Here is a 16,616-nt window from a genome sequence, read left to right as displayed (position 1 = left end):
TACACTGAATTTACGAACCAAAGCTGTGTGTTAATCCAATTAATTTGTGATTATAATAATATTCGCTGCTAATATAATTGATATATAATATTAATATAATTAGTTTGTATACCGTATCTAATGCTAATAACTGTGAGTTTATTCAATATTCAAGGTGGAATAGCATCATGACATCAAAGATGTTTAAGCAAGAACAATTCGCTGAGGGTAAATTATTCAATTGGGATAATAAATAAAGCCAAGTTAAATATTGATATGTAATTAAATTTTACGCTTATGAAACGAGGAGAGATTTAGAGCGGGAATGACCATTTTTGTTTCATTTCGGTTCAAGATAACAAATATAAAATATATACGAATGAACTTCGCCTTTAAAATTTAACGAATTCCCTGTGTACATTAACCATATAATAAATATTTCTCGATATTATAAACAAGAGGTCTACTTGGCTCCCTCTTAATTAATAAAATTAATAATTAATGAGATGATATTTACTGAAATTAACTAATGAGCTTCAAATAATAAGTATAAGATAATAATTTGTTATGTAATTAATTTGACATATAATATTGAAACTTTATGTAAAACTTATTGACAAGTTTCATATTCCCTAACCGAAAAAAAAAACTGTTTAAAAAAAATTGAAACTTACCGTTCGATTTCCTAAATTTTTCACCCGACATAATAAATGTACTGGTTGTCCAACTAAACCGGTAATATTTGTGGGTACAGATGTATCAAAATATGGTCCAGTACCAGGCGTTGGCCAATCATGAAGAAATTCTGTTAGAAATCTTCCACCTGGCGATCGAGCATTACTACTGATTAGTACTGAACTGCACCAAATTTCAGCTGTAAATAGAAAAAAAAGAAGAATTAGATTAGATAATGTTAATTATTCAAAAAGCTGTTATTTGCTATCACTTCAAACAGATAATTTCTTCGAAGCTTTTACATAATTGAAAGTTGCAAGTATGAGAAATAATACCCAAACCAAACGACTTTTACCTAATTAGAAAAGTTTAAAAAAATAACTGTTGGTTTTCTTCTTTCGAGGTCATTTTTATTATTAATCAATTCAATCTGAACAGTTTTCGATGTCAAAAAAGATTTTCTTCTCTATTACAAACAAATTTACTTATATTTGAGAAAGGAAATGAATGATATAATTTGTCAGTTAAATGGGTCACTAATTAAATTTGAAACAAAAGAATATTATAAATGTCAAATCAAAATGAAAATGAAGAAAGTAAAAAAAAAAAAAAACTGTGACATAAAAGAACCATTATTCCATGTATTAGTAATTTATATAAATTATTTTACAGGGTGTCAACTGTGTATTTGACTTCAATCACATTCAATTTGCTTTATTTTGTTTTTAACCCATCAGCACTCACGTCAAACGTTCGGTAATCATGCGATAAGAAGAGAGATTTGCTCACGCGTTCTGTACATGTAAGTCAGAACCTCTAACTGCACTTACTAATTAATTTGGTTACGCGATTATTGATTGTTGTTTGAGAGTGATTATATTAGAGCAGAGAAATAGTTTATTAAATTCATTTTAACTAGTTTCACCATATTTCTATCACACAGTTTTTAATTTATGGGGTAAGACTTATATTAAACAAACGAAAGTACACGAACAGGCTAGAAGTTCCGAATTTAATTTTTTTTTGCTTGAATCTTTTCTGTCGTAATGAGAGCAATTCTAACAATTTCTGAAGGACAAAATGCTTATAACGCGAGAGCTGACATGTAAAGTATTCATTAAATTCGCCGAGGAAGAACTTTTTACCCACGATTTCTTTATCTTCAAACGTTTTTTCAATTCACAAACAAAGCAATGGCGAAAATTTCCTATACTTCCAATTATTTGTTACTATATTTCGATTAATCTGTTCTGAACATTTATGGTTGTATTGTCCAAAAAAAAAAAAGATATAAGCTTCCAAAAATAAACCATTTTGTACGTTTTAGTGAGCTGTAGTACTTATTTAAATACCCTTCAAATAAGCTCGAGTGATCACTTTATGTGGACATCACCCTGTATGGATGTAACGGAAACTTTTTTACATGAATAATTTGCATTCCCAAAAAATAAAAAAAGAATAACAGGATATTAAGTTGAACAAACATACAATATATATAGAGAAAACGAAGAAAAATATTTATTTCCCCGAAAATGAAAGATAGATAAAAACGTCAAGAAAGTTTTTATTAGCTAATCAAATATAAAAATGTTTGTTAAAGATTAAAGTGTGAACGAAAATTGTTACATGAAGTGTATTCTATTTCCAGTCAGAAGACCACTATATTATGTACATAAACACATATATACAGATTGTATTTTTTAAAACTGCATATATATATATATATATATATATATATATATATATATATATATATATATATATATATATTCAGTTTTAAAAAATATAATCAATAAAAGTGGTAAACCTCGGAATCCAACGGAATAAGCTGAATTTTTATAAAAAACCTTTATTTTGATAGTAAAAATGCGCTCTCGAAAGTCACATATGATCACGCGTGCGCGTCCTTAGATATTTAAGGTTAAAGATCGTGAAAATAAGTTTTTTGTGAATATCTGGTTTTTTTACCTTCAATTGTATTAACATCTATTATAACATTTGTAGAGGATAAAATTTTCTACAAATTTTTCCTGAAACTTTTATTTGTACGTTAAACCGTTTATGAAATAGAGCGCGTAGAAAAAGGAGCACTCAGGTTAACGTACTTCAGTGCTGGGTCAATATTTATGAATATAAGGTATTAAATATTTATTTAAACAGTATTTAATGAATAATTAACTGAAAAAACCGAGGAATAGTCCTAAGCACGCAGTCAAAATCCCAATTTGCACACAATAAATGATATATAGTTTAAAAAAAATACAACCCGTATACCTGGGAGGCTAAACAAAATATTGTTGTAATAACTTCTAAGTTTGCAAACTGTGAATGTGTAGTTTTTTTTACACATTTAGAAGGAGAAAAAAGGGAATAAAAAGCGAAAACTTATTTAACTTTTATCACACTTATGTTGTGTGGTATTTATTTTTAGTACAAACCACAAAAGTCTTATATCTGATTCAATAAATATATAAGGTGTCTAAATATATAAGGTCGTATTTTTAACAGACAACGATTTTGGTAAGGATTAAGGAAATATGTATTAAATAGCACTTATTAACGAACTAGAATTGAAGTAAATACAGAGTCGTGGAAGGTTAACTGTCTCATTTAGACTGTTCATACTGTACTCTCTATATCGACTGACTTATTATATTACATACAATTTTACATATCAGCCGTTTCCATCGAAACCATGTACAAGTTTTGTTATTAGCAAAGCCATTTAAGATGTCAGACTTAATTCTATTACTCTCAAAACGACTTTCACAGCTACCCACCAGACTCGTTACAATATTTTGCAAACTCGGAGTGATTGCACGAAACGAAGTATTCCGGATCAACTTACAAGTCTTTTTCCCTCCTTGAGGGAAGAAATCTAGAATCGAATCTTTTTCCTCCTTGAGAAAAGATTCGATTCTAGAAATACATGAAACCAAAGGAATAAAACAGAATTTGTGGGTTTTGAGAATATCAGAATAGAACTGCAGATAAATGAAAATCTCATTAACTGTTTTAATTTCTTAACTTTTTTTACCTAATAATATCTTTAAAAGTTGATTTGACAAGAACTTTTTTACGGAACACCCCATATATAATAAACACAATTTCCTTTTTTATTGTCAATCGCTAAACTACAAGAAAACTTTAAATAAAAAAATATTTATTTAAATCACACAAAAAATACACATATTCAAAAGAGAGAAAAACTAATTTAAATAATATTGGGATGGAAAACTTTTTTATCGACAAATTTGAAAATAATAATAATTATTCCAACGAATTGGAAAACTAAAATTTCGGAAAATGATTTATTAGTTGTAAATTTGTTTTTATACACAAATACTAGTTTTATTATAATAATGTTGGAAATTGTGTATAAATCGAGGGAAAATGAAAATTGGGAATTGGGTGAGGGAGGAATATGGAAGAATAGGGGAATATAATACACCCTTATACTACAACAACCAATTTTATATCAATTTTAGATTGTTTTAAGATCGAACAGTGTAATTGACCATGACGTATTATTAATAATGCTATATAGAGACGAAGATTGAAGTACCCCACAACCGTATGTGAAGTATACCAGACATACTAGCTCTTTTAATTGACCGCAAGCTCATAATAAAGCGAAATTTATTCGTTGTGTGCGTAGTCATGGTAGGGACAATAAAATCGATGCTAGCGCTTCTAGTGAAAAATTTTGGCGATAAAGGAGGCTGTTATTACTAATTTGCAATTCTTTACATGTTAATCTTATAGAAAATGTTAAATTAAAATTATTGAAAAACACTAATTAACAAATTGCACAAATATTATTTTTTAAATGTAAATTATCATAATTATTTATTTACATTGGTGAGACAATAATATTATATTTTCAATGTAAGTCATAAATGCAATCCATACAATTATATATGCATCCATACAATTCTATAATTAAAGTAGTGTATCGTTACCATGAAAACGCCTCCAATAAAACTAACGCACGGTGCGAATAAGATTATTTCTATGAACCGTTTAGTAATCTCTAGTCGCATGCTGACAGATTTGATCATGGGTTTTGCACATGCACACGAACATGAAACAGGACCGAAAATTTCCGAAGTGAATATTTTTTTGTTTATACTTTTACTCTCGTGACGAGAGAAATTCTCACAATTTCTGAAGATATAATTATATGAAGATAGAGTTTCAACCACAAATTTTGCAAAATTAAAGTTATTTATGTTTTAAATCGATCGTGAATAAAATGCTCATAACGTGAGTGCTAACGGGTTAATCGTGGCTTCAGTGTCGAGTTAAGAGTCAAGCTTTGCGAATCTTAAAGAAAAGTCATTGACAACAAAAAACGCAGAAGCAAATGGCGAGAAGTATGCTACTATCAAACCGATAAAAAAAATTAAGTGTAACTTTTCTATTTTTTAAGCATTTGACACTTGAAAACACTCTACCATTTGTTTCTACGCATTGTGCTTTTTTTTTAACATCAGCGCCAGGTAAATCGATTTTCCGAAGTACGAAAATCAAATCTTAAAAACCTTAGAACTCTCTTTCTAGACATTTGATACTCGAGTCAAAGTTAAAACCACATTTTTCTCTAAGACTCAACGTACATTTGTTAATCCCCCAAATGGTAAACACAAAAACAATCATACAAATTTCGATTCAATAATCACGGTCACGGCTCACGGTCTCTATGATTGTGCAAATGAGAAAGAGGGATTGCTTTGATGGAAATGTTGTTTTAACTTTTGGGTGGGAAATGTGAATAATTTATGGTATGTTCGAGTAGTAAGTGATATTAATGATCGTATTTTATAAAACTTTTTACTACTTGAGAATATTCGTATTTTATAGTAAGCATAATGTATATTTAAATTTATTGAAAAATGGATGAAAGCCATTCTTTTTTAACGGTCTTTTTTTCCCATTTATAGGCCAGATGTATTGTACCGTTGTGGATATAACCTTCAGAGGTTAGACTGATTATTTCTCGGCTAAAACTCATGTTTTTATTGTATACAATTATTTTTTAAACACATCAATATTTTCTACATATATTTTTTACTATATGAGCCTTCAAAGTAAGACGTTCCTTGAGAGATCAAAAGTTTAATCGCAGAAAACTCAAGCTATTCATTATACGCACACGTGCAATTTGCACATTTATATATTTAAAATGATATTGGAAAAAGAAGATTACGCAAATTAAAAAAAAAATCATTTTCGAGGTAAAACTAGAATTTTCTATCAAGAAAATATTAGTATATTTCCTTTTTTCTATACAATTTTTGGTAAGAATTTTGACATCAGTGAATAAGACCTGTAAAAAAATAAATAATATTAAACATCCTGTGATAGCTCCGAGATAAAAAGTGGGCAGATTTACAAGCTTTTTATCGCGTAGGAGAACAACGGTTCTACTTAAGTATTTCTCTTGAAATTTTCTCTTAGGTAAATTTATACATATAAATATTTTAATGAGCCAATTATAGAACTTAAAATCAGAATTATGATGATTGTAATGAGTTTATACGGTGAAGTTTTTTTCTTTAAGGATGTACGACCGCCAGAACAGTGTTGGATAAAAGATTTGATTTCTTTTTTGAATTAAATCAATTGAGAAAAATTTTAAGGGACGTTACTCGACTATTTAAATAAATAAATGACTGTAAAAGTAGGCATATTTAACATTATGGTCTTATGGGTACACGGATAATATGTTTTCATAGATTTTTCCAAAACTAGTAGGTAGAAATGACATGTATCCAAGAAGTCCGGGTTCCAGTCCTGGTTCGAGTGTATTTTTTTCAATTCTCTTTAATTAAGATTACTAGACAAGATATTTGTCATTATTTAGTTTACGCCTGTATGTATCATATTACATCAAATATAATCGAATGTAAATATCGTGTGCATGATTAAATGTAAACAACAATTACAATAATTAATAATAGTAGGTAGAAATTAAAAAAAACTATTTAAATTAGTCAAAACCTTAATAAATTATTGAAAACGAAAAAAAACCCTGTTGTGTTTGACTAATTAAGGATTTATGAGCCCGACAGTGGGGAAACAAATTAAAAAACAGTATAAATTTTCAATTTTGATGGTGAATTATGTTATATAACTTGACAATATAAAATGAAAATTAAGAATAAAATTTAGAGTAATTTTGAAAATCAAGGCAGATATCGAAAAATTTTAATATTATTTTAAGTTATAACAAAATTTATCACCAAAGTTAAAAATAAAGTACAAATAATTTCAACCACAAGTATAAACTTGACTTGGCGCTCATACTACCTTAAATCATATAAGATTGAAGATTTGATTCGTTTACGTTTCTTGATTGAACAATATAACGAACACACTTTAGTAGGTAAAACACTTAATATTATTTCTATACAGATCTATACAATATCCTTCCGTATAGCTCTCAACGTGAGTTTTCATCAGCAAACGAATTAATTTTACTCGACATGATATTTCTAGTAGTTTCTATTGTACAAGAGATCCAAAACTTTTGGACGTTTATGAGAATCTAAATTTTTGTACGTTTTTCTTGAATATATTCACATTAATATTGATTATATACGTTAGAAAAGTTTGAAAGTCAAACTCAATATAATATTAAGTCAATGAAATGGCTTTAACGTTCGAATCTTATGCAAACAGATGTTTTATTATTGGGAAAACTGGAAATAGGACTACAATAACAGCAATAGCTAAAACTTTTAGAAATATTTCTTAAAAGCCTTTTTTGGGCTTTATTATTCCGTAATGGTATAATATGGCCTATTCTATAAAAAAATATAAAATAAAAACCTATTAAATAAAAAAATTTCTTTGAATGTAAATAAAAAACTCATCTAATGTATTGCACACGATTTATTATTGATAAATGGTAAGTAATCTGTTGGTCTAAATTGGAACTACTGAAAAAGCGGCCCACTTCCTGTTTAATAGTACAAATTTTTATCGCCAGTTGGCGGGATTTATCTGATTTGAATTTGAATATTTTATTGGCCTTAAAAAATGGTAAGTACAAGCATTTCCATATGGTAGTCGAAATTGTAACTACTGAATTTGGGTCTTCTTCTGAGAAATTGTTGAAGCAACAAGTTATTGCATAGGTTTATAATTTTTCGTCTCAAGAATCCAAAAATTACCGTTTCTTAGGGCGAAAAGCCTATACAGTAACTTGTTGCTTCAATAAAGTCTCGTTCATTCCTGACAAGATGGTGGTATGACTGCTTACGGATCCATACCGTTGCGTTTACACCGATTAAGCGCATGTATGCGTAAAGAGTGGAGTGGGATGATATTGTTTTACCGTTTTAATAAAACAAGTAATGATTTTCGAATCAGCTTATATTAAATGCAATATTTTAGATATGATCATTAGATCTCAACACGGTGCAATATATTAAGGCAATCTGCTTGTATATAGATGACGTTAGTATAGATGTCGATAAATCTATCTCTCAATATCCAATTTATGATGTTATTTCACTAAAGCTCAAGAATATACCATGTGATTCAAAAAAGTAGTAGAGACCATAAAAGAAAATTAGCCTTTCGTATTTTTATTATTTCGTAAAATCTATTATAAAAATGTACATTAAAATCATAAATTTTTGCAAATGATTTCAAAATTTGGTTTAAAATAAAATCAAAGGTACAGAGTTGTTCAGTATGTTATATTATATATGTTATATTATATAATAATTTTACCTCGTAAATGGAATACATTTTGTCCAAAAAGATGTTACCACCTAAATGGGGGAGACTTGTATTACAAAAAAAAAAGATACATGAGTTATACAATGAACATATTTTAGGATAATATGTCTCTCTCATTTAAGTGGTAACATCTTAATGGACAGCCCTGCATAACAGCTTATTTGAAAAATGTTTAAATAAGGTAAATGTATTATTTTTCCTTTATGATTTATTTTAAAATATTGTCCTCAATTACTTTATGAAAAATATTTAGCGAAGCTCTTGCAAAACTAATTTCATTAAATATTAATTAATTAATTTTTAGGGAAAAAGACAATACAACAAACAACCTATCCATAAATTTCATTCAAACTAAAAACCCAACAAAATTAAATTTTTCAAAGTTTTATTACAGCTTTAGGGCATATTCATTATACCTAAAATGTATACTTGCAGTCAAAGAAATCGAGACGAAACCAAGAGATGATGATACATTTTTTTAATAATTACAAAGACAGTTTTTAGTATATTTTAAGCATATACTTTTGTTAAGTTCAGTAATACCCCTTCAAAGGGGTACCACTTAAAAAAAATGCAAAAAATCGAGAAATTTTTTTAATCTGCAATTTCGATATAACTCAGTATATAAGGTAATTTTAACCCAAAAAGTACAAAAATCGATTGCATTTCATGACTGATTGAATAGTTTTTGAGATACGGACTAAAATCCAACCAAACATTGCGATATCTCCGAAACTCTGCATTGTTCATACAGTCGCTGTATGGAATCAAACCCGCAATCCTCAACCAGCAGTCAAAGGAAGTTAAGACGCCTTAACAAGCTCAGTTACTAGACGGTTTTAGACAAAGTTAGATAATATAAAGTAACAATTATTTTGGTATATTTTGTGATGTGTTTTTTTTGCCCATCAGTGTACAAACCTCATTATATTATTGTACCTTAATCTTGTCTATAGAAAATGGTTTGAATATTAGTTCAATATGATTAAAAAATTTTATCTTTTTACAAAATAATAAATAAATACATACAACGAACGCATTGGCTTGGCATTGGTGGTGGTGTGTTCATTCATCAATTTTAATAGGAATATAAAATAAATAAGCCTTTAGGTGACGGAACGAAAGATAATAATACAACGAAACAATATCATAGCTATTATAGCAGAGCACATTTTAAAATACACGAGTAAGTACAAAATGACATTTTGACATTTTTTGTTAAAACTTTTTTTACAATGATGTTTAATGTTGTATTTTTGTTTGTTTTTATTTATGAAATAAAGCGATTATTATCAACTAAATCCACCTCTGTTGGGGGATGCGTTTATGATACTTGATCTGATATAATTATTTGATGCATCATGGATTTTGAATCTATAATTACACGGCCTTTTTCACAAGTTATTACAAAAAATATATATATATATATATAAGATATACAAGGATTGAATAATACTAGGGATTTCAATAAAACTTTATAAATACATTTTTTGATTAACAAAGTTTCCAAAAATCACAAAAAATTCCTAGGTTATCGGGCTTTATTATTATTTTATAGTTAAAAGTTGGCTAAAAAAATGATGAATCATTTAGATTATCCTTTTCAATTTGATATTTCTATATCAAAAAATCTAGAGAGTGTGATAAAAAACTATCTAAAATATTTATACAATCTTATAGTTTATAATAATAACATAAAAGTATAAGGTTGCCGATGATATAAAAAACAAATTTTAATAATTTAATTAGGAGTTCATTGAAATCCATCATTTGATGAACAGAGACGACTATAGTTTTGATGAGAGTATTGATGACTGAAGAGCGATATCTATATTATCAAATTTATATGCATCACTTGCACACAATATATCATATATTTTTGTAGTTTCGTGGTATTGTAAAGCAAAAAATAACTCATTACTTGACTACAAAGCATGTATTTGTTTATATGTATGTACCATGTAATAAACCAAAACTTTTTTACAATACTGTAAGTTTACATTCAGCTTAAAACACTTAATCTCTTGTATAAAGGCTCGAAAATAACGTTAAAACTATATAGTTATACTTTATTAGAAGATAAAAATGTAAATTTTTAACTTTGAAATATATTTCCGGATTTTCTGCGCTTTTGTACGAAATATATTTGTTTTTAGCCCTAGAAAATATTTGCAGTTTTATAATAATTGTTTTTTAAAAGTTTAATTTTTGTCTTTTATTCCATTCATCTCAAAATTGTATGTCGTGGAATGCCCTATGTCAAAAGATGAAAGCAAATATAATCAAAATATCTATACGAAATTTTCAAAAACTAATTACCTGGGCCATGTAAAAAAGACGAAGCAAAAAAAAAAAACGATAAATTTTAAAATATTGTAAAGTTAGAATTTTTTTACTAAATACATTTTGATAATAATAATAATAATAATACCATACCATTCGTTCCTTAAAGATAGGATATTATAAAAGATTATTAACGGGTTTTAGTCCTTTTCATCAATCCTTATGTGCCCTAATGAAGCATAATGATGAGAGTTAGTTTTTCGTTTATACTAACAAACGATAGCAGGATATAATATCACAAAATAGATGGTTTAAGTAAGTTGACATATTTTCAATGTTATTATTACATAGACTTTGTATGTATGTATGTGTGTATGTCTAAATATATAGAGTAAGGTTGGGTGAGAAAGGTCGACGAGTATGAGGGGCGGGGGTGTGAATGGATCAGGAATGGAAAAACCACTATGTATTCTGTTACAATATCCATCATTCCCATGTAATAATAATAATAAAGTTTTTGTCTCTGTACTGTATAAAACACATATTTTACACATACTATCATGAATATATAAAGAGTGATTTTTTGAAAAGATCCAACTCAAAATAATATATCAGCTCATTTTTAGCCCCCAAACTAACAAAAGGAGGTGTTATAAGTTTGACCGCTATGTGTGTGCGTCTGTGTGTTTGTCTGTCTGTAGCATCGTAGCGCCTGAACGAATGAACCGATTTTAATTGTTTTGGTCTCATTTGAAAGGTGTAATTTAACGCTAAGTGTTCCTAGCTATGTTTCAAGTGCTTAGGTTTCCGTACCCGAAAAAACTAAAAAATTGGCGATGATCTTCAAAATCGATTCAGTTTGGAAAAGGCATGACATATAAATAATTACTATGGAAATGAATGGTCAAATAAACCTGGTTCAATTCATTTCGAAAAGTGAAATGGTAAAATAATTAGGTAATTTAAAACAATAATTCAAAAGAACAAAGTCAACTCATAAATTTTAAATTCAATTAAAATATTTCCAAAAGTTTTTCCCAAAAAATGATAGCTCTCTATGTATCCTTTTCATTTCATCTGATGTCCTTGACCATCACTTTGATATTGATTTAAGAAGGAGTGTTATAAATTTAAAGTGTTTATTTGTGCGTCTGTGTGTTTCTTAGTGACATCGTAGCCCCTAAACGGTCGAATCAACTCAATTGAGAACATTTTATATCAAAGTTTACAAAAATCGCTTTACAAGGAATAATTCGCATTTGTCGGTGGTTTTTTTAATTTTGTGAATTTCACTTGTTATGAGACGTGTTCATGGCTGACGTGGGATCAACTTTTTTTACGTTTTTAAACGTCCCACGTATTTTTGTAGATGATGTTTGTTCTTTGAAGTAAAAAGAAAAGCTTTTATTTGAAAATATTTTCATCATTTTCATCTCTGATGTTATAACTTGGATCATTCTGTCTGTATACGGTACAATTTAGTAATAAGTAATGTTAAAGCTTCAAGGCAATTAAGCTAATGAGGTACAGCGTGGTATTGTATATGTCATACATACATACATACATACATAGATAGATAGTATAAAGCATTAAAGCTCTAACTTACTTACAATAGCTAGCTCCTCATACAATGTTTTAGCAATGTTTCACAAACCTCACACCCACAATCATGTTGAAGAAAATTATACTCTAGTAATACCTACTTAAAAATGACATATTCAAATAATATTTAAACTTTTTTCATTTTGTTATTTTCTTTTTTTTTGTTTCACAAGCATTCGAGCAATTTTACTTTTTTTGGTAGAAAGTTATTGTTGTTAACCTGAATATCGAAACTTAAAAAAGAACATTACCATGCGTAGACAGTGGTGATTACGCAATCGTTATTTTTACGTCATGTAAGTCAGGCCCTCTAAGAAGATAGGCCCTCTTAGATAGCCACACATACATACATGTCACACGCATATAACTGACATTCCCATATAAAACCTTTTATATAATTTGCGCAAAATTTGCGCCCTCACGAGAAAACAGTGATATTAACGAAAAAATCTTCTAAACAAAAGTTGTTTATTTTTTTATAAGGAACATTTTTTACATTTAAACTTTTCTTTCATCTCTAACGGCTTACAAGATGAGTCCTACGGACCCAAACCCCAATTAATCTATGTTGCCCATTTACTAACTCGACCTCAATTTCCACGTCCTTAGCACCCAACAGAAATTTCAGCTTGATATCTCTTTTCGTTTTTGATTTTTGTGGCGACAGACGGGCAGACAAACGGACAGCCGGAAATGGACTTATTAGGTGATTTTATACTAAAATTTTGTACCTAGCATCAATATTTTTAAGCGTTACAAATTTGAGACTAAACTTATATACCTTAGAAACTTTTTTGGAATGCTAGAAATTTTTTGGAAGGATCGGAGGATTTAGATGGATGATGCTATCTCCCAATTATTTATGATGCTATCTCCCAGTTATTCAAACGATAGTTACTGTTTTGTTTGCTAAAAGTCACATCCACCCATGGCTTATTTTTATGGCAATGTATTAAGAATTATTAAGAAGCTTTTTAGATAATATTTCATATAGTTTTATACAAAAATGAATTAGTGTTTGGCAAAAGTAGGAAACTTTTGTATCTTTTTTTTGGTGTGTCTTTTCTAAAGCCCTTAAGGTGAAATGTTGTACAAAAAAAAATTTTTGAATGCAATTTTCGTTAATATAAGTTCTTAATAAAGTTGAAATGGTTATAAATTTTAAAAGATAAATCGACCTAGGCCTTTTTTTTTAAATAATTCTAATAATTTGTCAAATGGATTATAGATAAAATAGAATTCGATTTAACGATAGAAAATGAAAACATATCTTTTAAAACTTTTTCTCTCATTTTTCTGACTTTCATTCTTGTCGAATTATGACTCAATTATTCATTCATTGACTGATTCAGTGCCTTGATTTGCTTTGACTCACCCATTTTAAAATATTTTCAGTACCCAAAACTTTATCCAATATTCTAATATGTTTTAAATAAAGAAATTCGAATATTTCCTAATTATAGTTTTAATGAAAAGCCCATGTAGCTCTTTAATGGTTTAGATTTTTTCCTGAAATAAAACAAAATCTTTTCTTAACACTTAAAATATCGCAGAAGGGTTTAAGAAATGTCTTTTCAGTTTTCGATCACTATTTCTATTGAAAATTCAAACTGACTACAGTAAAACCTTAATGATCTAAGTGTCATTTTCCTACAAACTACAAAATCCAAGCACCTTTTAAAAAACAATTCATTTTTTAATGGGTAACAAGTGAAAACAAACAATTGACTAAGTTAATTGTTGAAATACCATGTATAGTCAGTGTTGATTTCTTTATCACATTACATATACCAACATGTGACACATACATAACTGATAATCAAGTATAGTACATATTATAAAATTTCCGCCCTAATTGTCGCCCTCACGGGTAAACAGTGATGTTTACGGAAAAATGTTTCAAACTAAAGTTGTTTAATTTTTGATAAGGAACATTTTTTACATTTAAACTTTTGTTCTATCTCTAACGGTTTACAAGATGGGTCCTACGGACCCAAGTCTTAATTGACCTATGATGCTCATTTACGAACTTGACCTCACTTTTTACGTCCTGAGTACGCTGTAAAAATTTCAGCTTGATATCTCTTTTCGTTTTTGAGTAATCGTGACCACAGACGGACGGACGGACGGACGGGCGGACGGACAACCGGAAATGGATTAATTAGGTGATTTTATGAACACCTATACCAATTTTTTTTTTGTAGCATCAATATTTTTAGGCGTTACAAACTTGGGACTAAACTTATAATACTATGTATATATTTCATATATACATGGTATAAAAAAGAAAATAATTGTTTTGAATACTGTTTTACCAACATTCCAAGAATTAATTGAATTTGTATTAGGTTTTTGGTAGTACATACTATATTACAATATATAATTAAAATAATAAAAAATAATTTTATTATTGGCGTATGACTACAATTGGTTTTTTTATTTTATCTCAAAATTTTTCGTTTATTCTCAAGAGATTAAATTTAATGGGTAAAAATTCATAAATGTTTTATATTTATTTCTCCAAATATGAAACTGTAAAAATCATAACTAAAAACTCGTTTTGTTAATTTTCTCAATAATTAAAAAAAAATCGCTTGAATTACTATGATTCCACCGTTCCAAATTAAACTCAATCAAAAAACAAGTGAAAACAAACAATTGACTGAATTAATTGTTGAAATACCATGCATAGTCAGTGTTGATTTCTTTATCACATAACGCATACATACATGTGTCACATACATAACTGATATTCAAGTACTATAAAATTTCCGCCTAATGGCGCCCTCACGGGTAAACAGTGATGTTTACGAAAAAAGGTTTCAAGCAAAAGTTGTTTATTTTTTGATAAGGAACATTTTTTATATTTAAACTTTTGTTCTATCACTAACGGTTTACAAGATGGATCCTACGGACCCAAGACCCAATTGACCTATGATGCTCATTTACGAACTTGACCTAACTTTTTACGTCCTGAGTACGCTGTAAAAATTTCAGCTCGATATCATTTTTCGTTTTTGAGTTATCGTGTCCACAGACGAACGGACAACCGGAAATGGACTAATTAGGTGATTCTATGAACACCTATACCAAAATTTTGTGCGTGGCATCAATATTTTTAAGCGTTACAAACTTGGGACTAATTTTAGTATACTTTGCATATTACATATATGCATGGTATAATTATAATTTTGATATCGTCCCACTATTTAAAGAAATAAGTGTAACACCTAAAGTTATATAATATTTCATATAATATAATATATAAATATAAATATAATATAATATATAAATATAATGTTTTTGTATGTACCAGTAAAATGTAAAACTTTTTTTTTGCCTCTTTATTTTATATTTCTTGACACGTTTTTCAATTGTTACAGTAACAAATAAATTATTATATATTTTTTGAAACATACTTTTCTTTTATAAATATATATACAGTCACCATTATATATTATTTTATATATTATAAGGTATATTTACAGTAATATTTACGTTATATTGAATGATCTATTATATCCTATAAATCTTTTGTAAAGGTAGTAAATCCATAGTATAATCAGAATACAAATAGCTTATTTTTGGTTTATTGAAACTAATACTAGCATTAAAAAAAAACTTTTAACAAAAAGAAAACCGACTTCAAAAGAAAATCTTTTCCAAAACAATTTAATATGCACTAAAAAGTAAAAAAATAATGATAATATAATGTAGTAAAAATTATTGTTTTTTTTTGGAGTCGGTGTCAGCCAAGGAAACAACTCTGACAGGACAGTTTGCTACATTAGCTTGGCTGACACCGACTCAAAAAAAAAACAATAATTTTTACTACATTATATTATCATTATTTTTTTACTTTTTAGTGCATATTAAATTGTTTTGGAAAAGATTTTCTTTTGAAGTCGGTTTTCTTTTTGTTAAAAGTTTTTTTTTATTTCGTGATTTTTAGTGAATCTGAAGTACACTAACTAATTTTTCACTAAAAAAGAATCATCGAAATCGGTTGACGTGATATTGAGTTATTCGTTCTCTTGTCGTGCATAAAGAATGCAAATTTAAGACTTTTATGGTTTTCTCATAGATGGCGTTGTCAGAACTAGACCAAAATGAAATGGGACCACACAGGAAGCACCAGCTTTCAAATAGATGAAGAATCATCGAAATCGGTTGACGTGATATTTAGTTATTCGTCCTCTTATCGTGCATAATGAATGCAAATTTAAGTCTTTTATGGTTTTCTCATGGATGTCGGTGTCAGAACTAGATTAAAATGAAATGGGACCACACGAGAAGCACCAGCTTTCAAATGGATAAAGAATCAT

General features: G+C 28.4%; 1 protein-coding gene across 1 annotated transcript in view; it reads right to left on the bottom strand.

The window, feature by feature from the left end:
• Nucleotides 1-13,670, bottom strand: part of LOC123298891 (hemicentin-2-like) — an 85,179-nt gene extending 71,509 nt beyond the window's left edge. Inside the window, exons 1-2 of the mRNA XM_044880989.1 lie at nt 13,667-13,670; nt 654-853 (exon numbers count right to left, since the gene is read on the bottom strand). Coding sequence (XP_044736924.1) covers nt 654-853; nt 13,667-13,670 — 204 coding nt within the window. The remainder of the gene's footprint in view (nt 1-653; nt 854-13,666) is intronic.
• Between the last annotated feature and the right edge of the window lie 2,946 nt (nt 13,671-16,616).

Source organism: Chrysoperla carnea, chromosome 4 (genome assembly GCF_905475395.1).
Source record: "Chrysoperla carnea chromosome 4, inChrCarn1.1, whole genome shotgun sequence".
In the NCBI taxonomy this organism is placed as follows: Eukaryota; Metazoa; Arthropoda; class Insecta; order Neuroptera; family Chrysopidae; genus Chrysoperla; species Chrysoperla carnea.
This window is presented reverse-complemented; position numbering and strand designations above follow the sequence as displayed.